At 45.9% G+C, this 25,979-nt stretch overlaps 2 protein-coding genes across 2 annotated transcripts in view; one reads left to right on the forward strand and one right to left on the reverse strand.

The window, feature by feature from the left end:
- Mdh1 (malate dehydrogenase 1) overlaps window positions 1-6,327 on the forward strand; it is a 33,639-nt gene extending 27,312 nt beyond the window's left edge. Inside the window, exon 8 of the mRNA XM_075698613.1 lies at window positions 4,277-6,327. Coding sequence (XP_075554728.1) covers window positions 4,277-4,489 — 213 coding nt within the window. The 3' untranslated portion in view covers window positions 4,490-6,327. The remainder of the gene's footprint in view (window positions 1-4,276) is intronic.
- Window positions 6,328-24,094: 17,767 nt separating this feature from the next.
- LOC142588694 (malate dehydrogenase, cytoplasmic-like) overlaps window positions 24,095-25,979 on the reverse strand; it is a 43,098-nt gene continuing 41,213 nt past the window's right edge. The window contains exon 8 of the mRNA XM_075700514.1: window positions 24,095-24,428. Coding sequence (XP_075556629.1) covers window positions 24,216-24,428 — 213 coding nt within the window. The 3' untranslated portion in view covers window positions 24,095-24,215. The remainder of the gene's footprint in view (window positions 24,429-25,979) is intronic.

Below are 25,979 nucleotides of genomic sequence, written 5' to 3' on the forward strand. Positions count from 1 at the left end.
GGTCTGCCCGACTCTACAGATGTCTGCTTGCGAGCTGCTCATCGCCTAGCGCTATCTTTTAGATTATGTTCACAGCTTTCTTTTTTTTTTTTTTTCGCTAGTTCTGTGGTCTTCATTCTTGCACACGATGCCAGCAACGAAGTGCAAGACAGTGCAGATGTTCGGTGCACAGAAGCGGGCTATGCGGCTTGTACGAGCATCGAACTTCCTATATTCTGCTGGGAGTGCCGACTGCATAGACGCTTGCAGCGGCCGAACTGTGCCATCGGCGGTCGCCGATCAGCAATCCGGCACATTGAGTGTGCCTGGAGCAGCCTGCTCAGCTGTACAGTGTGCAAATATTGCTTGGAAGGTGGTCTGACTGTGCGAGAGAGCACCAAGCTTGGACTGGTGACTAAAAGTCCTGTACCCTTATTGTGGCACCATTGAGAGGTCATGGACATGACCCCGTAAAAAGGACTCGCAGGCTTTCGAACTCAACGTCCGCACCGTAATGGCTCTCAAGCAAATACAGTCAACGACCGATTTTTCGGACCCTCTAAGGAACGTAAAAACGTCCGAAAATTCAGGCAGTCCGAAAAAATGAATGCATGCAAAAAAACGCACCCTTTTTCTTTTTTTCTCAGATCTAGAGGTGAAGGGCGAAGTAACAGGCTTCCGAAACCCTGCCACAGCATCAGTGAAGTGGCTATAAAAAGAAGCGTTCAAAAACTCTGTATGCAGCCGACTGCCGGTTTATTATGCACATGTGCATTGTCGGGCAGCCGGTGTTATTGCTGCAGTGGCTTGAAGAACTTGTTGATTGTTGTTTTGACAGCGTTCCGGTTGCACGTGATCATATTCGCCTCAATCTGACCAAGGGTCATGTCAGCACTGTACACCGATGAGAGTCAACAGTACTCGCGTCAACTCGGCGCTGTAGGCAGTGCAGGCATTGGCTCCTCATTTTCAACATCGGAGTCATCTGAATCCCCCACAACCTGACGGACTATTTCCTCGTCAGTCAGTTCTGCGCGGAAGTCGAGCTCGATGTCAGCGTCAACAAACTGTTCAAAAGTTATTTCCGTGGGTATGGAAACCCCAGCAGAGCGGAGGTCGTTGATCACGTCGTCCGACGGTACTGCTTTCCGCGCTTCGATGCCATCGGTGAGGACGACGAAGACGGAGTGGGCGCCATCGAAGGCAAGCGAAATCCTCAAGTTGCGAACAGTGGAGTTCGCTGACGAGCGTCGAAGCACCTAGGCCTAGCGTCGCAGAGCACACTTGACACAACAGCACAACCACACACCACGCTAGCCAAAACGTGGCCTGCGCAAACAAACAAACAAAATGGCGCCGCTCCGGAAACTCTGCTGGAGGCGGAAGTGCGGCGATGAACATAGCCAGCGTGGCCAGACCAAATCGGTGTGTGACGGCTAGATTCGGCTAGTTGTGGTTCAAAGCGGTGATATGCTTCGGCTGCAAGTGGATTTCCTTCGCAAGGGCGCTGCGCGAGGAGCCAAAAGACCTTCCGTCCGTCAAAAAGTCCGGAAAATTGGACGGCGGGGGGTTCGAGCGTCCGAAACTTCAGATGTCCTTATACAGTGATTCTATGGGGCTCGTGGCGGTGCCGCGAAGACGTCCGAAATATCAGGCATGTCCGAAAATTTGGGCGTCCGAAAATTCAGTCGTTGACTGTAGGAAAGGGCTAAACGACTCTCAACGATTTTTGGGCAGCAATGAACGTCTCTTACAGAGGTCTGCACCACAAGACGTTTCAAAAGCATTTGAAAGAGACGTTCAGGGAGCCGGAGGCCCACGCCTTGGATACGTTTTACGCTAATTCTGCCACAGCAGTGATTACTGTGTATAAACAAATGGACCCCAGCTTTTGCGAAGACATCACCGTGGTGTACGATGGAACGTGGCACAAGTGTGGGCACACATCTCGCATTGGAGTAGGATTTATAATTGACTTCCATACTGGTCTCGTCTTGGATGTCATCATTCTCTCCAACCACTGCCTTGGATGCCAAACAGGGCCCAAACCTGGAGGTGAAGCATACGACAGCTGGCACCAGCACCACGTCTGCCAGAGGAACACAGATGCAAAATCTGGAAGCATGGAGGTGGAGGCAGGCCTGACTCTTTTCAAGCGGTCCATATCCAGGCATGGCCTGCGCTACACAAACCTGGTGTTTGATGGGGACAGCCGTACCTTCTGTTTACGGATCTGTGCCAATTGTAACAGAAGAGTGCCTCAATCATGTCCAAAAGAGGATAGGAAGTGGACTACGAAACATTGTGAAAAGGAGCGATAAGCCACTGTGTGGGAAGGGGAAGTTGACAAAACCCCTCATTGAGAAGCTTACAAACTATTATGCTTGGGCTCTGAGGAACAATTGTAGTGACATAGCAGCAATGCAGCGTGCAGTGATGGCAACACATAACCACGTCACGACCCTCGCCATGAGCTTTGCCCAGAGGGAGCTGAATCGTGGTGCAATCGTAAAGCTGCAGAGGCAAAGGCTGAGCCACAACCCAAGCACAACCTTCCAGACTACGTTGCTGCAGCTGTGCTGCCCGTTTACCATTGGCTTTCACAGGAGTCTCTTCTCCAGCGCTGCATGGGAGCGAAGACTCGGAATGCGTCGGAGTCATTCGACTCTATCCTCTGGTTCTCGATGCCAAAAGAACAGCACGCATCCTTGATTGCCGTAGAAACAGAACTGCGTGAAGCAGTGCTGCGTTACAATGCTGGCTGCTTGAAAGCAACTAAAGTAATATCAGTCTCTGTTGGACTCCAGCCAGGACACCTAGCCACACAGTGAGCGCTTGAAAAAGTTGCACTACGCCTGAAAAAAAAAAAACGCTAAATGGCGCCAAGAATAGGTGGAAGTAAGGTAGAACAAAAAGAGTGCTCAGGGACACTTCAAGCTATTCCGCAGAAGCTTTCTAATAAAAATACATGCGTTCTTCTTTCACGGCCTGTTTTCTCACAATGGTTTTTTTCGCTAGTGGTGCTGAGGACAGCAATATCTCACAAACCGCTCTTCAGATCTGTGTGCCGTTTCTTTTTTATTCAGTTCCTGAATGACTTTGCTAGGGTGTAACAAGCTTCTTTTTTTGCAAGCTGGCGCAGTTAATTTATAGCAAGCAATTAATTTTTGGTGAATGTGGTCATTACTTAGTACATCAGATTTAAAGTTGTGTTAAAATTTTTTGGAAGGGAAATTTTAAAAAAGGGCTTTTTAGCCCCCTGGGATATCTATCAAGGGATCATTACAGTGAATTTGAGCTTCATACGGTGTCCTGGGATTTCTCCAGGCTCTTCCTCAGACATGCACATGAAACACCTAGTTAGACATCAATAACTCTGGAACTAATAAACACACCTTCATGAAACTTCGCAGTTCATCATAGTGCTGTGAATGTACCCTGAATGTTTCATCCGGATATCTTAAAAAATAAAGAAGTTCGCTGTCAGGTGTAGCCTCCCCCTTTCTTGCACGCGCGGCACATCGCATCACTGGCTCCGCAATCGAAGAACTCCCAGATGGCACTCCGGAACAACCGCTGCGCCGATTCATCCATGGTTTGGCTACTTTGGGCCATGCGCACAATTGAGCAGAAAGAACAACTAAAGTGTGACTGAAGTTGATAATTTGAAGTCTGATAAACATCTGCCGAGCACATTTGCAAGCGCAAGCCTTTAAGAAAAAGAAAGCTCTAGAAAGCACATTTAGATTACCGAGTGTGTATAAACAAGAGTTTAACATAATTGCGGCATAGTCGCTGAATTCCGACATTGTCTAAAAGCAAGAACACTCGTGAAGTTGGATTTGGGTGAACGTCAAAGAACCCCGGATGTTCGGAGCTGATATCGAGCCCTCTGCAAAGTTGAGGTGTAGCTTTGGTATGTAAAGCAGATCAGTTAAAGTTATTATATAAAAACAGGAGCTACAGCACTTGGCCATTTTGTGAGTAATTGGAATTGTATGGTTTGTAATAATGTGTTTTCTGTGACACAGTAAGTTTGCCACATTTTCTTAAACCTGAAATTTGTGTGATTTCCTGCAAAAGGGCAGGAATTTCATTGTGCGTCAGTTAACTAGCAAAATTTTTTTTCCCTTGGGATGGTGCCTCACATGGTTATTAAGGGTGAAAAGAAGTTCAAACAAATTAAATAATTGAACCAGCCCTGTACGTAACTTCAGGATCATACAGAAGCAGTTAGCGAGTTTTTTTCTTTAGTGACAGAAGCAGCGTCTGACGTGGAGCCCTCGCGCTATTGCAGGGTGAATGGGTGTCCATGGCAGTAATGAGCGATGGATCGTACGGCTCGCCACCCGAGGTGGTCTTCAGCTACCCGGTCCAGATCGACGCCCAGAAGCGCTGGCGCATTGTTAGCGGACTGCCCGTGTCGGACTTTGCCCGGCAGAAGATTGAGGCCACGGGCAAGGAGCTGGTCGAGGAGCGCAACGACGCCCTGGCAGTCTGCAAGGATTGACGGGGCGCCCCGTCTGCAGCCAAGCTCTGACAACCCTCTCCCCACCCTCTATTCTCTTCCACAGCCTTGGATCTTGCCAGTTGCCGCCCACACCGCTCTCTCAAGCATAATAGGGTCGTTCCTCCCAGGTTCTTTCGCAGCTGCTTGCTGTCAGCACGAAAGCAAATGCATCTTTAAGAAATGAAGATGGAAAAGTTCTCAATTAGCTCTATTAGAAGTGGGTGACTGCATAGTATAGTGTTAATAAAAGCACAAGAAAGACTCAATGTAGGGCACCCATCATGTGGGAAGCAAGTGCACTCTAATTATCATGGCAACCTTGTCAGTAATCCATGGCTTTTTTTAAGCCACCAGATGGTGATGGACATTCACTGAGCTACAATGCACCTACCTGAAGTATTTGTTGCACTCAGACAACATGGTACAGTGCAGTGGCTATGCACTTGTTTATTGTAGCACCCCATAAAAACTCATTGTGACACAGATTTCTTCAGGGTAAACTGTGGAAAGGTAGCAACGAATATCTGTGGTAGCTTGAAGTGCCGAACACGAATAGAGGTGGCCAAAATTTGCACGGTGATCGTAGGGCATTAGAATTGAACGTGTCGATAATGGCAAACCATCTCCTTTCACATTGTCCGAACGAGGCAATTGGCGAGATTTCAGAGGTTGGCCCCCTTCCGTTTTCCCCTTCTAGCCCCTGTTTGTAATGTAGCAATGGTGTGACTTCATTTCTAGCAAGTACCTGACACGTTCAAGTGAGCCAAGGTCTCGCTGGCCGCTCTCGCCTCCACCATGCAGGCAGCCATGTCACTTGCAAGGTTTGCGCCGCAAGTGCAACTTCGAATCTGAAACATTGAAGCTCAAGACATGCCTACCCCGTTGGTTTGCACGTTGCTTTGTGTTTGCTGCAAATTGGCCCTAAGGACCTTTCACTGAATGTGCGGCGAAAGGTATAGTGGTAAACGACACCTTCCTTCCCTGTGAAACAGTAGCGCACATGGATTGCTGTAGGCGCAGTGTTTAGGACATAAGATAGCTGGCTTAGCACCCTGTGTTACCAACGAGGCGCTTTCGCATTGAAGATGGTTCTCTCAAACATCATATTTGCACAAATGTGTCACTGTGTTGCTACAGATAAAACATCTCTTTTGGCCAATCTGGGGCTTTTGCCCAAGAACTCTCGCAATTCTTTATTAAAAATTGGTGTAAATGCCTTTTTTCTATTCATGACTCTTGATACTGATGGCTGTAGACGGAGCTAAGAAAGAAATTGAAGGCAGCTCAGGCTGCCCAATACAGTAATAATAAAGTACTAACTGCGGGCTGCGGTAAATTATGCCTCACTAACATCAGGTGCTTTGTTTGCAGTGACAATGTCATTTATCTCTAGACTACATGTATGCTTAGAATGGAAAGTTCACGAGTGAATGTGTATTGCTCCACATACGAGTACAGTAGCAATGGCTTGCATGGGCTGCAAATGTATAAGCAACAAATTTTGTTTTTAGTATTATTGTTCGGTGTATGAACTGATGTGAAACATGCTTGTCCGATGTCATGAAAGGTTATGGGAATTTCGTTTCGCTACAAAAAAAAAATTGGTTCTCTGAATATTGTTGCAACATCCAGCAGTCAAAAAATGGGGTTTCTACAACAAAGTGCTTTTGCAAGCTCAACTTTATCAGTGCATTCTCTGGCATACAGTACAGTGTTTAGAAATTTGAATGGGTTGTCTGAAGGTGCACTCACGTGGGTATCACTTTTGTCATGTTTAATGAAATGCTGTATAGAAACACTGGTTTCTTTAATAAAGCTTTGCTTGGGGGTGTCTGGAATGTTACTGACAGGAATTGTGTTCATTCCAAACATGATCTGTTTGGATGAAGTGTGCGACATCTCCACAGGTGAAAGGACACTGAAGAGAAAAAAATTTACACTATATTAATAAATGACCTCCTGCAATACCAATGAAGCAACTTTTACCTACAGAAGGTGCTTCATAAGCCAGAAGGAATGCAACATCGATCTAGAGGCAGCACCAACAGCTTGAAGGTCCTACACTAACTTGCCATGTTGTCATTAAGTGTGGTGCTGTTTGCTAGGGCTTAGTTAATTTGTTGTGTGCGAAAATTGTGTACATTGTACACTAGACTTCCATTAATTCGATTTCATCTGATTCGATCTTTCTGTTCCTTCGAACCTGGCCGAAGGTCCCGGCTGGTGCCCGTGCGTTTCTATCGTCCCGAAGTTTCGTTATTTTTATCCTAAAGTCGGCCTTCGTGGGATAATTCGAACTTGCCAGTCTGTGTACGTGTGCCAGACCTCTATAGTGACCTATTTAGTGGCAGTGACTGTCCCAGCAGAGCTTGGATAACAGTGAATGTGTTAAACACAGCATAATGTCATTTGCAAGTCAGAAATGCCCATTTTCGGCCTGCCCTTGGAATATTTCCATGCAATAACAATAGCTCACAATGTCCGATTATGGTAATTACCCGATTCTACCGTTGTTTTTTTTTTTTTTTTCAATGAAATTTGCTCGAAAATTTTTTGCGCAGTACCATTGGACACACATACAAAAACCATCTTCGCGGTGTTAGTATACTTCACTGCGTAACATGCATGTATTACGGCGAAAGTGACTTCAGGAAACAGACTGCCATTTGCAATAGATTGTTACCATCACCACTAGCCTATTTTTATGTCCACTGCAGGACGAAGGTTGCTCCAAGCCATCTCAAATTACCCCTGTTTTGCTGATTCCAACTTGCGCCTGCAAATTTCGCAATTTTATCACACCGCGTAATTTTCTGCCGTCCTCTACTGTGCTTTCTTTCCCTTATCACCCATTCTGTGACTTTTATGGTCTGCCAGTTATCTACATTACGCATTACATGGCCTTCCCAGCTCCATTTTCTAGATGCATAAGCATTTTTATGCCTACCCACCAAGACATTTGTTCGTCCGTCACGTAAGACGAATGCAATGGTTCATATCCTTGTAATCAAGTGAAAAATGCAATAAGGCAGAGGCTACAATAAGCACTCATCAAAGTGAAGTGAACCACATACATTCATTGAAATCACCCATACAACACACGGAACAGCATAGGTTTCAATAAAGAACAAGCTCGAAACGAACATCCCAACCATCGATAAAGTATGGCATACCCGCCCCCTCAGCAATTGTGGTGGTTTTGCGAAAGCTTCGCTGGACATCCTAGTTGATAGAGACAGAGAAGAGTTGATAAGGGTTGGATCATGTTTGATAAGGTTGGTAACGACCGATTAGAATTGATAAGGGTTTATGCTGGTCGAATCAAGTTTCATATTGATAATGACGGTAGACTGCGTGGAGTTGAGCAAGTGGCACAATGCTTATGCATACTCGGACAACTTCCAAAGGAGTTTATGTGTGAGTTTTTTTTTCTCTTAGTCTCAATTGGAATAAATGCTATCACTGTTTGCTCTCTGATCCACACTGCTCTCTTCCCGACTTTTAATGTTGCGCCTAACTTTTTACAGCGTGGGCTCATTCCAATAGCCGTTTCCGGTGGTGATGGTGTCCGCCACCGGTGTCCGTCGCAGCGATCTCCTAGCACGCGAGAAGTTACGCGATGCCACAGGGGCGCTGCGTGCTCACTTTGCATTGCAGTTACATATTGTTTTGCGTATAAAGCCATAGTTGTCCAAGTGATTGGCGTTTTAATGTTTCGTGCATGCACACGCTTTCACATTGGGATGGTGCACCATTTGAAATGGAGGGAAATGCCACGTCTGTAGTGCGCTAATAAAAATGACGATACGAAGACATATTGCCATGTAGAAGAAACGCAGCAAACAAGAAGAAGTGACTAGCGTGCGGTATTAAATAGTCCGTTCTTGTAACTGTTGCAGCGGACTGAGTGGTTTGGACCCTCAAGTCTCCGCTTGCATCATATCATCATATCATGACGCGCATCAAGGGAAGTGATGTGCACTGCGTAGTCTCACTACCTGTGTTACCTCTTCGCAACATGTTATGATGTCTCCCCACAAGGTACCAACCACTGCTGAAGAAAGAACTCGTGGAGCTACGCGAGCGGTTGCAACCAGACGACGTCGGGCTCAGCAGACCACTGTGCACAACCACAGGTCGCTGTCGATGCCAGGTAGACACATTTAGTAAAACACGTTGTGGGGCTAGTTGGTGCATAGCTTTCAATAGGTGAAGCGCCAATAGGGACGGCACACAAGAAGAAATACAGACAGGACAAGGCGCTACTTGCAACCGTTTATTGAAATCACAGGTCTGATAATATAGCCATGAGGAGATGGGAATAACGAAAAAAGAGGGACACTGAATATGTGAATGCGCCCGTGCGAGAACACTGAAGATAAAGGGAATCACGCTTAATCTAAATCTAAAACTTGTCTAAAAACATGCTTTCATTCGTGTATATATTCAAAGACTGGGTACTGACACAGTTGTCCCCTCTTTTCTTAATCTCGTTGGCCTCCAACAATTCATGCACAACAGAATCTTTACTTTTATACATGGTTGTCGTATCATGAAGCCTTGCTTTACATACATGTTCATCCTCATTCCCGCAGGCCTTGCAATGAAGCAGCAAGTTTGAACCATATCCATTTTTCAATGAAAGCTTATGCTCCCGCAGGTGTTCATTAATACATCGGCCTGTTTGGCCGATATACTCTTTTGCACACTTCAGTGGTATGTGGTATACTACCCCTTCTTCACACTTAACGAAGGGGTTCATATGTTTAATAGAACACCCTACTTTTTTAGAGTCATCCGGACCATACAGGCGGCACAATGTAGCAAGTTTTCGCGGTGCGGAAAAAACCACAGGAATTTTGTATTTCACGGCGACGTGTTTCAGACTATGCGCTACTTTATGAGAATATGGTATCACCACCGCTTTAGCTTTCTTTTCCACTGTTTGACCTTCTCCACTTCTTTTTCTTTCTTTCTTCAGTGTTTTCAATAACGCCTCCGAAACTGCGCTTAAAACCAAGCAATGAAAGCCAGCCTTCCTCAACTTCAAAATCTGGTCGTCAAAGCTTGCTTGTGCCTTATGACAGCACAATTTTTTCAGCGCGGATTCGAGTCACATAGTGGCAATTGCTCGTTTAACAGTCTTGGAGTGCGTAGACTCATACGGCAACAATTCTTTGCGGGCATGGGGTCGGTACATCCAGCAGGAGCCTTCGTCAGTAAGGGTTAATTATATCAAGATCTAAAAACTGCAAGCTGTTATGCTTGGCTAGTTCGAAAGTAAAATCTAAGCTTTTTCCTTGCTGTTTAAAATCAGTTAAAATGCCCTGCACAGTATGCGAGTAAGTCATGGGAGATTGTGTGCATTCACATATTCAGTGTCCCTCTTTTTTTTTGTTCCCCTCTCCTCATGGCTATATTACCAGCCACCTGTAATTTCAATAAACAATTGCAAGTAGCGCCTTGTCCTGTCTGTATTTCTTTTTGTGTGCCATCCCTATTGGTGCTTCACCTATTGAAAGACACATTTAGTTCGTGCTTGAGAAAACGACCCAAAAAGACTTTGCGGCGTAGAGCCTCTAGTGCGTGCTGCAGAAAATGAGGCCTGACAATAGTTCGTGTTGAGAGCCTCAAGTGCGTGCTGTCGAAAATCGGGCATGACAGCTACTACGCGAGCGACCTCACGTGTGGTCAGCCGAAAATGCGACCGGCAACTTCGCCGCGAAGACCGTCACGAGTCAAGCGGCTTCTTGGCGTTTACATCAACAATGCTGAAGACTTCACATTTTACCACGCCGCCCCAAACCCAGATCGAGCACTGCGTGACCAATTTCATAGACTCTAACAACATAGCCTTGACACAATCGTGCAACGTTGCTTTGCACTGCTCGATCAGCCCTCCGATTTGCCACCTGCTCTCTCAGCGTAAGTTCTCTGGCTGCACACAGGCTTGGCGTCACTCACGATTACATCTTAAATATGAAATCTTGGAATGTAAAACGTATGGCATGACTGATTAAAGCAAACAGGCTAGTTAACTGTTTGTCACTGCCCCATTTCAAAGGAGATGGGCATAAATCAGCATCGTCATTTGCATTGCATCGTGCCACATTGTCACTCAATATGAGATGCGTGCAGTGTAGCATAGACATGCAGCAGTTGCATGTAGCTGGACCTGATCAACTCCAGCAAGCTAGGGGACTATTTGTCGCCGCCTCATTTAAAAGAGGGTGCAAATAAATGATTGTCAACATCTTATCATACCATGAGTCAAGGGAGATGACATGTGCGCCGCGTATAGTCTTGATATCTGTATTTACTCTTCCGTACACATTATTGTGCCTCCTCGCAAGGTACGAATAGCGCGCAGGCCTGTGGCTTTTTTTTTTTTTTTCGTTCCATCGCAGTTTGCGCGGTCCTTCAATGACCCCTCATCAGGTCTGGCCATTAGAGCTGACAAGCGCAGAGCATACATTGCGCGATAACGATCGTGCCTGCAAAGTATTGCATCGCTCCGCTCCGCGTAAATATATGAAATTTCGGACCGAACGTCGTTTTCCCTTCTCGCGGCCGCCGCGCTCCAAGCAGGAGGATGACGTACACATGCTAGTGCGCCTACGTACATGTGTTTGTGCTGTGACGTCGCTCGTGGTGACGCATGACTTTGAGGCAACATCTGTTATTTGTGTAACATGTTGCTTGAATATACGAATTAAAGATTAGAGAAATAATAAAACACACAAACCGAATGTCTGCCATGTTTTTGTTTTACTTCGCACCGCAGCAAGGGATATGTACTTCCATTTCGTCAGCTTCTCACGTAGTGCAGTCGCGCGTGCAGACACCGAAACTATGTCACTTTCTACCGTGCTCCAGCGCGGGATCATACTCTGTGATCCGCTTGTGTCTCCCTCAGTATTGTGTAGCACTGACGTATACCGCTAGTCAGGTGTCCTCGTGCAGAGCGCGCAAAATCTTGTGCTGCGCGGAACGAGTCACAACAGCTCGCGCGCTACGCCGTGAGCAAAAGTGGGCCGCGCCGCAAAAAGCGAGCAGAAAAAAAAAAATGAAGGCGGGGCCCGTGGCATATGCGCCACGTGATCCTCGAGGTCCCGTATGGGAGAACTTTTGCTTGCGGAGGCTAGACAGGGCAAGTGGAGAGAGTCTCGCTTGGCAGAGGAGCTTGCCTCCTGAAATCATGGGATCGCGGCTATTAATGAGCCGATTTGAATTTTTTTTTTTTTTTTTGTGGCAGAACGCTTCCTAGATGACACGTAACAACTTCCAGCGTATAACCAAAATTTTCTATGAGGCCCTGGTGAGGGGACCTTTAACTTACTCTCAAACCTCAGTGTTAACCTCCAAGTTTCTTTCCCATACGATAGCACCGGTAGAATGCAATCGTTTTACACTTTTCTTTGCAAAGACAGTGGTAAGCTCTCAGTCAGGATTCGGTAATGCCTTCAGTAGGCACTCCAACCCATTTTTATTCTTTTGTAAGTTTTCTTCTCATGATTAGCGCCACTTGTGAGTAATCAACCTAGACAAAAAATACTCTTGCACAGATTGCAGCTTCTCGACATGTATGGTTCCCTCCAATGTACTCGGCATCCACTTCTACAGTCTCGAAACATATAATTCCATTTGCATTATGTGGTAAGTACCAATGGGCTGCAGCGTGATCTGCCAGCTGTGCTGAGTAATTATACGTCACATAGTTGTAACAGTCAAGTACTTCTCAAGGATCGGGTCCGAACCGCACACATTAAATATAAGCTGGAATATTCAAAAGGACAAGTTTCGCTCGCGAAGTGACATTTAGTGTGCTATAGAGTAGACCCGTTTATTAAGCTCTGGTTAATTCAATTTTTTTTTTATAATTCGACCCCCATCGAAGGTACCGGCTGGCGCCCATAGAGTTCTATGAGCCCAAGCTTACGTTTATTATTATTATTTTTTTTTTTGCTATGTCAACATTGGCTATCGCCAAATAAGTCAAACCTTATTTGTCATCTTCGCCGCAATACATCTGTCTTATGTGGGAAGCATACCTAAACTATTGCCGCGAAGCATATCAAGAATGCGAAGGGGCCACTTTTACACGTTTCTTAATTATACAGGCGCGCAGGCGTGATCTCCGGTCACAGTACGAGCACCTAGACGCCTAATAAGCATACTGGCAGCTATTCAGAGCCGTTTCTGACGCTGCGGCGATTTAAGACCTCGTTTTGCACGCCATGCGTGTCTCGCACGCATAGGAGACCGTTAACGGGGTCTAGTACGCGTTCCTTAATTATACGTGCTCGCACGCGTCGTGCACCGAAAATCGGAAAAAGAACCATCGGTATGCGGAAACGTAACGAATAGGAAGGCGGTAAAATAAGCTTAGAACGTCGAGGAGAACGTTTAAACACACAAAAAGAGCAAGGGTGTTTCTGTAACCCTGAAGGCCTGCCGACAAACCTATTAGTTCTCTCGGTGCTGGGTGCGTGCTCGTGTGCAAATTAAGGAACACGTCCCATGTCCCGTAACAGTGACCCTTTTCCCGCCTAATATACTTTGCCGCATAACACGTATATACTGTGGCAAAGATAACTTTAAAGACAAAAACTGCCAAGCATTAACGTCAAGTTTCGGTGTTTTACAGCGAAACTGCGCACCTCAACCCCTATTACATTTGTTGCGTCCGTGGGTTGAAATGTGGGCCGATCCCGGAGGTAGTGCAATACCGCGACGACCCTCAGCGGAGGCGACGCAGCCTCCAAGCACTCCGCCCGTAATAATAGCAAATAACAATAAATGAAAGAAGCAAGATGCATTGTTCCAAGTCGATGGATATACTAGAATCGTTTGTGACCAGCACATGGACTCACGAGCGGACGAATTTCCATATGCGCAAAGGACAAAATTTATGTACGGCACGTACCGTAATTACTGCATGTGTAAGTCTAGCTACATTCCCACATCCTTGCATCCCAACACGACAATCCCGCCGACTGCGGGAAATGTCTGTGCCGCACATGCGAAAGACGGAATTGTGATATCCACTGTGCATATATCTCTAGGCACACCCAAGTGTGCTATCTAGAAGCTCATGACCACGCACTTTGCATGTGTTAGCCGTGATAACACTACCCCCATGATCATCGTTGGAGACTTCAATGTGGACATTTCTAAACCAGACAAAAAAAATGGTTCACTTATTTTCTGCTGGAAGAGTTCGGTTTGAAGTGCCACACCAGTCCATGTCACTCAACTACAGAAAAACGGCCGTGTATACATTTAACCTTGGCCAAGATTCTGTCTGAGATTTCAACCGAACCAATCTACTTATGTCAAAGTAATCACAAAGCTACACTTTTGTTTGCTTTAAAAACGAATAACATTGCCTACACCGTGCGGCTTGTCTTATCTAATTGGCTGCCAAGAAGTGAGGAGCACGCTCAGGTGGAGAGGGATTCGATGGGGCCGAGCCAGTGCACTGAAAATCGATAATCGAATGAAGAGGGTAGTGCCGGCGTCTGCGATTGGTCCGATTGGTCCGATTGGTCCGGTGGCTGGTCGAAATTCGCGGTGGTATGCAACGGAAGGCTAATAATGCCGCTATAACGGATCCTCAGCTAAGAAGAGTTGGCAGAGCGAAGTCGTAAACTTGCCGAAAGTGCTCTAAAACGCTACATGGCCACGTAAAAGGTTTTATTGTACGCAAATAAACCCGTGCTCTCCGGCAGGTGCGAGTAGCCAGTGCATGAGCGATCGATGGCAGCCATCTTTTATTCCCTTCGGAACGGGGCAGCCGGCGGCTGTTCAGAAAAAAAAAATTGTTAGGCACAATAATGCATCTTTAACGCGTACATTTTGACGCGGTGAGTTCTCGCGGTTTTTTGACGTCGCGTAACAGGCAGGTGAAGTGGGTGCAGTCCGAAAACTTTTGACCAATAGCCGAGGGCTAATGGCGAAAATGCGTCGAATCAGAAATAGCTATTTTTCTTTTGCTAGGTCCAATCATGCATAGTCAGCGTGTACACGTCATATCAGATAGGGAGCTATCGCGGTTTTAGTGACGTCGCGTGACAGACAGGCGAAGGGGGGATGGTGCAAAAAAGTTTTCGACCAATCGCGGAGGGCTGATTGGAGAATTAGAAAAGTTTGGAATAGCTTTACGTTATAACGCCCCACAATGCGTGTGGTGACGTGCCGGGGTAATATTGTAAGAGATGCTCGGGCAGAGTAATTGCTGTCCTTGATCGCCAGTTAAGGCTTTTGTTGATGACCACGTGGTTGATCGTCAAACAACTAACACCCCGCTATCCCCTTTCATTTCAGCTAATAGACTAATGTATCTTAAGAGTGTCATCACTAGTTAAATACTTATCAGTAAAGGTACAATGAAAAGATTTTCATATTATATCTAGTCTTTTTAACACATTTACCTACGAAATTAGGAACTCTTTTCTTTCTAGGTCTGTCGTCTTGCACGTATAGGTATTCACGTTACTAATAATCTCTCAAGGCAAATGCACATTAACCTAAAAAAACAGAATGTTTATTGAAGTTCATTTAAAAGATACAAGGCCGGATAAATGCATACAAACAAGGGTCCCACAGTCAAAGACTGTAACGCGACCCTTTGTTATTTAGTAATCTAGTGAAAATTATGCATGCACCAACGAAAATAATAAAACGTAAACCAATACATAAATATACATTTACAAGAGCGATCTAGATTATATAACTCTTTAACGCATAATCAAACATTAAAGAGGAAAAAGAAACACTGGAAAGAATTAGACAACTCATTGATAAATATATACAAAAGTGCATGCAACTATTCGTAGGAAGAAAAACATGCAAACATAAAAGATTTTTAGATGACAAAGCCAAACAAATGAGGACACACAATTTCTTAGGTGATAACTTGAACAAACACAGGATTAACTTCAAAAGGCAATAAAAAACAACTGTCTAGAAAAAATTATCTAAGCGCATTTTTTTGAATACATATAGTGAGGGCACCATTTTGAATGTTATTGGCAATGTTATTCCAAACATGCCTCTTAAGAATTTACAGACGGCTATGCAGCTTTTATTTATGTTAAAGGATATCACAGAAGATTCCTTAATTGCTGTGCTTTTAAGATATCTTGTAGAGACGTACTTCGATCACGATGTCTGAATATGAGCAATTCGCCATAACACTAAAGGAACGCGCTTCAAATTTGGGCAGAAGCCGTCCCACGATGAATCCCGACATCAATATGAGAGAGAGAGATAGAGAGACAGAGAGAGAGAGAGAAGGGAAGAAGGAAAGGCAGGGAGGTTAACCAGACGGAGTCCAGTTTGCTGCCCTACACGTGGGGAGGGAAATGGGGAGTGAAAGAGAGAGAGAAAGCATGAGTCTATACCGCACTTGCACATGCACTAAGTTAGGTGTAGGATGTCTATAGTCGGGCACTCAAGTCTGTTGCCTTCAGGTAGTGAAGAAGCGCTCAAACTGCTTTCTAGGCTGATGAACTGTGAGACCAGGCTCCTAATATCTTTGCTTCTGCAAACATCAATATGCATTATCGTAGCAGTGTGGTGACGCATCGTATTTCCGCCGCCGAAACGCGTCGTACGCGTGAGGCATGTCTGCATCCGGGACCCTTCTCTCGCGCATCTGAGTCTGGACACGTTGCGCCATCGAGCGCCTCCATGGCCACGTCCGCGCATGGCGCGTGTCTGAGCGTACGTATATTCAGACAAGATTGCCTGAAACGCAGCTTTAATTCCGCCCAGCGCCGGATAAATTGTAGAGCATTTCTTCCTTTGTGAACTCCCGCACAGCTGCAACCGTGGCTGCTGGGTGCACCAGGGTGCTACTGCTGTCCTGACAAATATCCCACAGCTGAAAAAAAAAAAAACTGAATCACGTGCCCGATGGTGGGATCGAACATCGGTTCCCCAGCACAGCAGTCCTATGCTCTAATCACGAAGGCACAGTTGCATGTATAATTCCATATTGCCAACAGCAACTAGCTTTTTGAGATGATGGCTGCATGTGTCACATTACGTAACACGGTATACGAGGATGCAGATTCGCACGTGCCATTTTCCTTTAGATCAAAGACGCAGAATTCTAATGGCCAAAGTTATAGCGCTTGATTGGTTCCCTAATGTTCCGCTTCACATAGATTGCAAGGTGTGTGTTGGATCTGGATAATTCTTTTGTCATTGAAGTGCGGCACACAGCTAGTGGCACACTGCGACAGTGGCGCATATCACAATGCACCGACGGCAGCAGTCTGCAGAGGGTCTGCCGACGGCCTTGTTGGCAGATTTTGGCTGTCAGGAGCCAGTGACATTTTCCTTGCTGCAGTGACGCGACTTTTTCTTCACCCCGACGCGGCTGCATCTCGCATTTTTTTAGTTGAAAAGCACGTTTTGTTGTATCACGTGTACCAGGGTGTCTACCAACGGGGAAAACCGGGAATTCTCCGGGGTTTCGAGTAGTCTGGGAAAACTCAGGGAAAACTCAGGGAATTTGTGCTTCTATTAGCGCAAATCAGCTGTAATTATATTGAAACGGTGGAAAGTCGCGGTAATGCTGGCTAGAGTACAGACAGGAATCGTAATGAATCGTCTTTGACGCCCTGTCGTCGGCTGGAGGAGTTGCCAGTGTACAGTCAACGACCGACTTCCCGGATTTCCGATAATTTGGACGGCTTCACGGCACCGCCACCACGTACCCCATAGAGTCAATGTATCAGAACGTCTGAAATTGTCAGACGGAAGAACTCTTCGACGTCCGATTTACCGGACGTTTTGCTGTGACCGCAGATCCAAAACGGCATTAATCAAAGACACCACCATTGCCATATTGATTACCTCGCCGCCTCGAACCGGCGCTCTCGCTCACAGATCCGCTGACAGCCGTAGCCACCGCTGCGGCAACGTTAGGCCTAACTGCTTCGACATTCGCTATGAAGCTTCTTGCAGTTGGGTGCCGTGTTTTTTTTTTAAAGAACTCGCTGCTGTCAGCAATGACACGGACTCTTTGTGGTCCTCGCGATTGGCTTAGAAGCTTTGAAAGCACGGTGCGTTGCATAATGCCGGTTCCCAAAAGTCAGCTTCGCCTCGATACAGAAGCGTGACTTGGTGAAGCATACGCAAAAGTATTCCAGTGAAGCATAACAAGCGTGGGAGGGGCCTATTGCCACGGGACACAGTATGTATTCCTTAATTATACACGCGTGCACCCGGTCTTTCCTGTCACAGTACGAGCACCGATATGCCTAATACGTGTACCTACAGGCCTTCAGAGTGTTTTCGAATGTGCCTGTGGTGGTTTGAGCCCCTAAGGGCAGTAAATGACATGCATTCGTTCTTTCCCACTCGCCGATTTTTCTGACGTTTTCACGGCTCCTAGGGAGTTCGAAAAATCGGACGTGGACTGCGTAACTGACCAAGAAGATGCTTCAAATTGTCCGTGGGGCGAACGAGTGGCGGAAGGACAAGAACAGAAAGGACCTACGCATTGAGGAATGAACGGGAAAGGAAGCCTGCTGCCGCCGTTTTGAAGGAGCTTGAGCTCAAAAAACAAACGGTTGGCTGATGCCGAGATGCAGGTGTCCCTCATCCGAACCAATATATACTCTTTAAAGCAATGAAACACAGCACTAAAGCGTGGTACCCGGGCTGCGAGTATGTCAGGACAGTTGAGGTTGACTTACGGGCTGTTGAGAGAGAACCTCAATCGTGACAATGTTCGGGCCTCATACCACTGAGCTTGCTATCAGTTGATAGAAATAGTTCATATTCGAAAATATTTGCTTCTATGTGCATTTCCTTTTTATTCGTATTTGAGAATGTCCGACTCCATTTGCAATTTTTTTTAAGATATTTTATCTACTGTGCACTTTTTAACCCCTCCTTTTTGTACTGTTTTTGAATAACATAAACACTACTCCGTAGTATTCAAATTGGATTAAATTGTTTATTTTAATTTTTTTCATATGCTTATTAGAGAGTGACAGCATCGGGCGATATGGTTTCAGGCCGTCTTCACATAAAACATTGTTCTGCATCACTCATGGAATTGTGCAAAGGCAGCCAGGGAAAACCTGGAAAAATCAGGGAATTTGGAAATGTCAACTTGGAAGACACCCTGTGTACCTCCTCACAAACCCGTGATTGTTCACAGATCCTATAAAATCTTTAGAGTTTGTTGGAGTGATTTCTGTATCGGCTTCCCGCTTTCCTTCAGGTTTATACGCCTTGTCAAAAATACATTTGTTTGCCCATTGATACACGCTATTACTGAAGTAAATCAATGTCATCGGGTGCGTAAATTGCAATGATTGAAGTTATGAACATCCCTGTCATGAATTTACTGATCATCCGTAAAAAATAAATCACTGCTGCCTTTTCCCTCGTCTTTTCTCCGCGCATCACGCAGGGTACCTAAATGACGTGAAAGTTATAGAGTTGCGCTAATTTGAAACAGCACATTTTCGTATAAATAAAGTAAGGAATATGAAAGACATGGCGCCAGTTATTCCTGCGTGAGCATTTTATTTTCCATTTATATTCGCACGTCAGAGGCGTCACAAGCACAGGATTGAAAAAAAGAATGATGTAAAATTTTGGCAATGCAGCTGCCGGCAGACATTCCAGTATATCTTGCTTTTTCATCTCGATATTTTGGCTCAAAAGAGCGGAAAGCGTGGAACGTGTGCATATGTGCATGTTATTCGGGCATCACAACAGTACAGTTACAAATGGCACTTTTATTGTCACTGTAAAGCAGTATTGATCTGCAGATTTCAGTGAGATCTAACGTGTGCGCGACGTGAGATACCTGGCTAGCTCTAGTATGAAATGGTTATAATATGACTGTTCAGAAATGCACGCTTCCTGGCAAAAGGCAATAGAGCTTTTTCGCAGTTGAACATCAATAGCCGACTCGTATTAATATGGCATCATAGTTTACTTGCTAGTCGGCTGTCCTTTATCGCAAGCAGCCCTGGCTAAGGATTTACGCAGCTGATTTATGAAAAAGAGCTTCGATTTCGCTAATTATTTAACAGTGCAACGTGTAAGATAACTTTGCGCTCGCTGAACGAGTAAGCTGATAAAGCAGTAAGAAACCAATAAGAAATTAAGTGTTTATGCGGACAAGATATTATTGCTATCTGAGGGCGAGGTTGAGTAAGGGCGAGAGGAAAATCCTGCATTAAGGGTAAAAGAGGGGGAGCGGGGTAAACTTTACGAGGTGAATGCGAGGGCGAGGTGAGGACAAGGTTGATTTGCTGAGGATGAGGCAGCAAAAGAAAAAAAATGCAGGGCCTCTCGTGCTTCTGGTGCCTTACGGCAGCAGGACGCGTTCTGCTGCTGTAAAGCGTTTACTGCATTATCAGCTTACTCGTCCTGCGAGCGCAAAGTGATCATATACGTTGCACAGGTAAATAATGAGCGAAAGTGATGTTTCTTTTTCCTTGTATCAGCTGCATACAACTCTTAGCCGCGCGACCTTTTAAAGGTATACCTTTCTTTAAGATATATCTGCAGCCTTGGTTAAGGATTAGTGCTCCTGTTGCAATCATACATTTCTAGACGACTTCTTCTTTTGTTTAGTACGCTAAGGTCGTAAAAAAATTTGTTTGAAAACCAGGCATATCACTCCTCACATTCTTTAATTGGTGATGAAGGCGATCGTTGTCTTGTGCTTGCAGCGTAGCTCTGTGTTACGTAACACGGTTAAATACTATAACATCACTGTCTACTTGAAGTGAAAAGAAAAAAGTCGAAATTTCGCCCTTAGGGCAAAGCATTGATTACTGTGGCAAATTATTCGAGAGCTATACACCGCAAGGTCGGTAGTGATATTAGCCGTATGAACTGTTGCAAACATTCGCTTACTGACTAAATTAAGAAGGACGGTGTCACGCGCGCACGGGAAAGCACGAATACATCTCCCTCGATGACAGAGGAGACTCGCTGTCGGAACGCTGGCGTAACGTGAAGAAGAGCGGCAGCAGCGGCAAGCGGATTCGCCTTGGCGCTGCCTCTCGTTTCAACGCAAACTTGGTGCGCCAAAACGCAGCGTACCCGAAGGCATCAACTATATCTAGTCGACTAGCCTTCGAAGCCACTGCAGATTACCTCCAAGATAGGACGCGCAGCCGTGGCTGGCGTAGAAGCGGAGACGTGCGCCACCTTGCCCCCTCGCCTCTCCTTGTGCGCGCGAAAAGTGGGCGTGCATCCTCCACGCCTTCCTTCTGTGCGCAGGCGAGGAGACGCTGCCGCATCAAGCTACACCCTTCTCGGCTCCCCCTCACGCGCTTTCCCTCGCACCTACTGCATAAGGCACGCGGCAGCGATCTTATCGCACTTGGACTCTATACGGAACCTATACGGAACCATGGCGACCCCAACGCCGACGGTGGGAATTCGCCTGGAGTGCTCACATGATTGATACGGAAAAGAAATGCAGTTAAAGAAGTCGCAGTTTCTCCCGAAAGGCGAAGCATCGATTGCGATTAAAATTATTATTCAACAGTACGAAGTGAAAACAGTGGTTTTATAGGCTCTATAAATTTGTAAACACTCGCTTACTAACTAAATTAACAAGCAAGGTGCCATACGCGCACTAGAAAACATGAACACATCTCCCTCGATGACCGCGGAAACTCGCTGTCAGAAATGCTGGCGTTAAGAAGCGCGGCAGCAGCAGCGAGCGACTTGACCTTTGTGCTGCCTCTCGCTTCAACGCGAGCTAAGCGGCGAGAACACAGCGTACACTAAGCTATAGGCACTCAGCGCACTCTGTGCCTCTCGCAGATTGCTTTCAAAAAATTGGAGGACGCTTAAGCTTCGCCTTCAAGAGTGGAACGCGACAGCGTTCCCGTCGACCCGCCAAGGGGTGTAAGACAATGGGCTACGGCGCAGCGACTACGCGCCCCGCATCGGACGCGGTGAGCGTCGAGCAACGCAGCGTTCGGTGCGACAACGAAATGTGCGCCTGAGCAAGCGACGCACGCCTGAGCCTTAGAAACAGCTTGTTTGTAAGGCAACACCGCGTTCACTAGAGGCGCTTTTGTACCGCTTTGAAGCACTGGTTAGCCTTGCGAACACTGACTATAAATTTTTTATGAAAATACTGGCGAAAAGGTTACAGAGCGTAATAAAACTTTTAGTTGGAACCCACCAAACGTGTGGGATTAAATGGCGCACAATAACTACCCATGTACACGTCGCCAGGAGCATTCTAGAATGCGTCGATGCTTTCGAGGGTAAAGTTGCAATGTTGCAGCTAGACCTGGAGAAGGCATTTGACCGTGTGGCTCATGATATTCTCTTCGAGATTTTAGAATACACGAACATAGGATCAGTGATTATAGATGGCTTAAAAATGGTGTACACAGACTGCAGCACACGGCTGATTATTAACAAGAGTCTCACGAGAAGTGTCAATGTCTGCTCATCTCTGAAACAGGGGTGCCCAATTTCGTCATTGCTTTTCGCAATATACCTGGAGCCTTTTTGCTTAGCCATTAAAGAGAACGAGAAAATAAGAGGTTTCAAATTACAGCAGAGTGAGGTGAAAGTGCTTTCCTACGCAGACGATCTAGCAGTGTTTTGCGATGACTATGACAGTGTCAGCGAAGTGGTAACTCTGGCGAAAACTTATTGTGAAAAAACAGGTAGTGCCATAAACTGGGATAAGTGCATCGGGTTTTGGCATGGCGCGTGGCAAAGCAAACCACGCAGTTTCGCAAACATACAGTGGGTGACCATGCCTGTGAAATATCTTGGCGTGCCGCTTGAACATTACAAAGACAGTAAGCAGTTCTGGGAACAGGAAACACAGACAGCGAAGGAAAAAGCGCTGGCATGGCAAGGGCGCAATCTCTCAATGTTCGCGCGCTCCACTGTGTGCAACATTTTTCTGGTTGCAAAAATATGGTACATACTACAAGCGCTATTTATGTCGCGAGTGAATGTACAGAAACTGCATCGAGTGTTCGCTGTGTTCATTTGGAACTCAACTTGGGAACGCTGCGGCCGCTCTGATCTGTTCAGATCAGTTCGCAGCGGTGGTCTTGGACTGTCACACCTATTTCTACGCCAGATTGTATCGCGGTTTATGTTCTTGCGGAACCACAGTGATCCATTTTTGCGCACCATGACACAAGTGCGATTAGGTAATCTGTTACCTGACTTCCTTGTTTCGTGTTCGAATGTTGAATCCCCTCCAGTGAAAGGTTTCCTTCAGGAAGTAGTGTTATCTTTCCGTATGCTTAGTGTTCGATTCTCGCTAGAATATTTAAGTTCCGTGTCAAAAGAAAGAAATTGTACCATGATATGATAGACTCATTAATGCCAGTTCCAATGTTTAGCATACTATGGAGGTTCAGGCGATGATGTCCTCAAAAGGGTCAAAAGAATGCCTGTGAAACCATTGGTAAAATCATTCTTCTTCAAACTCCACACAAATACCTTGCCTGTAATGACTTGGCTGGCCGACAAGGGAATATATGTGCCGTGGACCAGATTGTATAATGTGTAAAAAACCAGAGACTGTCGATCACGTCATTATTGATTGTTGGGATCCCTTTTTTCATTGGGACATCTTACAACGAACATTAAAGAAAGCATTACCAATAACCCCACGTGGTATCAGATACTTAGACACAGGCAATAACGATATTCCATATGACCTTATTATGCTGCTGAACCTCCATAGTATATGGTCCACAATAATGTCGGTATGTCATGCTGATGTGGATGCCCATTCTGTGCGAGAAAACTTTATTGAAAGTGTCGTCTACATGCGTGAAGTGTACAAAGCCCAGAAAGAACCGCCCGATTGGTTGCCGCTGTTCGATGAGTTGGCTAAATTCAAGGGATTTTAATTTCAGAGAGTCCGCATAAGCTAAACTGATTCTCTTTTTCACAATGTATTCGCATGGCATTTCTGTAACGAGGAAATAAAGAAAAAAAAACTCGTGGCTCAGTGGTAACGTCTCCGTCTCACACTCCGGAGACCCTGGTTCGATTCCCACCCAGCCCATCTTGCAAGTTGTTTTTTATTCATGAAGTGCCTGCTGGGATTTATCGCTCACGGCCAACGCCGCCGACACCGACGCCGACGACACCGGCTTTTCTGCGACACGAGCTCCTTAACGCTGTCGCGTTAAAATAGGGCACGCGCGGCCACCATGCCATATGCCGCCGCCGCCGGAGTAGAAGGCCCCGTCCCTGGTGCCTTGCACGTGATGGAACGCGGCGCGCTTCCTCCCTTGCGCGCGTGAGATTGAGTGATCATCCTCGGCACATTGTCGAACGCTATCACCCTCACCCGCTGCCTACGGTGCGGGGTCCCGATGTTATCGCACTTGGACGTTATGCGGGACATCACGGCGACTCCGATGGCGGAAATTCGCCTGGAGTGTCCTTATGATTGCTATCACAATAATAAAAAGTGTAATGGCCTGTCAGCTTTACACACTAGAGTACATTTGTGCTCTATAACTATATACAGTGCTTTTAGCAAACTTCTGCGGCATGGCTGTCGGTGCCACAGTGCGCGCCTTAACTCAGGAATCCACGGACAGAGATAGATTAAACAAAAGCCTCTTATACTTTATAGTAGATAAAGCGGCTGGTGGCGAGACCTGAGGATAGAAGCAAACGATGAGCTTTCAGACCGTGCTATATATACGTATGCATGGGTGCTCGGCCCTCAGTCCTTGCAGATAGCTAGAGCGTCGTTTCGTTCCGCGACGAGCTCCTTGCCCGAGGCTTGAATCCTTTTCTGGGCAAAGTCCGACAGCACTAGCCCGCCCACGATGTGCCAGCGACGGTGAGCATCGATCCTAACTGGGAAGCTGAAGACCACTCCGGCTGGCGCACCGTACGAGCCGTCGCTCATCACCGCCATGGACACCCACTCGCCCTGCAAAGACGCGGGTTGCCCGCTTCTCCCGTTTCAGGAACAGCCTTCTTTACAGAAGCATGTGAAGCCAATGGACAATGATGCCAAGGACAGGTTATGGCAAATTAGCAGTGCTTTTATTGATGTTGGAACGATCAGGAAAATGAAAGTTGGCGAGAAAGACTACTTGCCGCTGTACGCGGGAGTTGTGTGTTCGGTTCACACCATGCAGTAAGTAGCTTTTTTTATTCGCTTTCATTTCCGTCACCTTATCAATTCTAAGTTGCAGTTAAACACCGCATTTAAGTTGCCATATTTAAGTTGCCATATTTAAGTTGCCATATGCTTTTCTTGGGCTTCATTGTTCCTTGGCTTAAAGTGATTGCATCTAATTAAAAATCGAGCCCCTCGTTTATTCTTCTCTTTTCTTTCGTGCGTAGGCATCCTCGATTTGCTTACTTAGACTTAGGACAGCTGAATTTGGTGCGCTTGTTTCAGTAACTTGGAACGGCGATAATAGGAACGAGATGTCTATAACAAGCGTGAACAATTAAGCTGCGATATTTATTGCGCATCATAGCGAAGATCTGATAAACTTGGAGACAATCGCTACTTATTCATAAAGTCAAACTGTATTTTTTGGTATTTAATGGGGTACAAGGTATCAAAAGTGGCAGAGTGAATATTGACGGGAGGCATAGTAGAAGCCCGTGGATTGTTTGGTTTGATTGCAGCCAATCCACGTAGACGAGCATTATCGCATTCCGCCTCCATCAAAAAGAACCCCTGTGGCAGCAAATCGAATCGATAGAGACGTGTTTAACAGCAGAGAGCCATATCTATTGATTAACAGCGACGGGTGCATTAAAACTGCCGCAACCAGTGATCCAGAAAAAGAAGTAGCGATTACAACTATGCGTCGTAATTGGAGAGCGCAAATTACCAAATGTGTAAGGAGAAAAGCACATATTTAAGTCCGGCTTCAACTTGTCTTTGCTGAAGAACTGTATCAGAAAGCTTGAGCAGAAAAATACATTGACAAATGAAGGAAATTGCGGCTCTATTGCACACTACCGACAGCACTAACAAAGCAAGTTGTTGATATTACAGCACGAGGTTTACGCCTGTTCATGTCTATAAGCTCCTTTATTTCGTTCTTTGTTGTTGTTGTTGTGAGGCCAACAGAGGCGGGCTCAGCCTGTTTCCGCATACGATAAGTCCCCAAACGATTAATTTCTGGACTCGTACTTTGACGTTATTCTTTGTTTACCAATTCTATTTATAGCCAGCCATTGCGCTCAGCCCATATTTTGGCGCCCAACGTGGGGCCACCTGGCTGACACTGTTTAAAGATTTGTATGAACTGTTTTTGTTTGGAGTTGTAGCGATAAAATCGGTTGTGTAATTTTTTTTCCAAGTTGCCGATTTTGGCAATCTTTCTCCAATCATCGGCAAAATAAATAACACGTTCTTTTAAACGCGACAAATTTCACTAACTTGGTTCTGTGATTTTCCCCAAGGAGTGTCTGATATACGCTTGAACAAAGAAGTTGAAGTTGCATGGCAGATGAA

This window comes from Dermacentor variabilis, chromosome 7 (genome assembly GCF_050947875.1).
Source record: "Dermacentor variabilis isolate Ectoservices chromosome 7, ASM5094787v1, whole genome shotgun sequence".
Lineage (NCBI taxonomy): Eukaryota > Metazoa > Arthropoda > Arachnida > Ixodida > Ixodidae > Dermacentor > Dermacentor variabilis.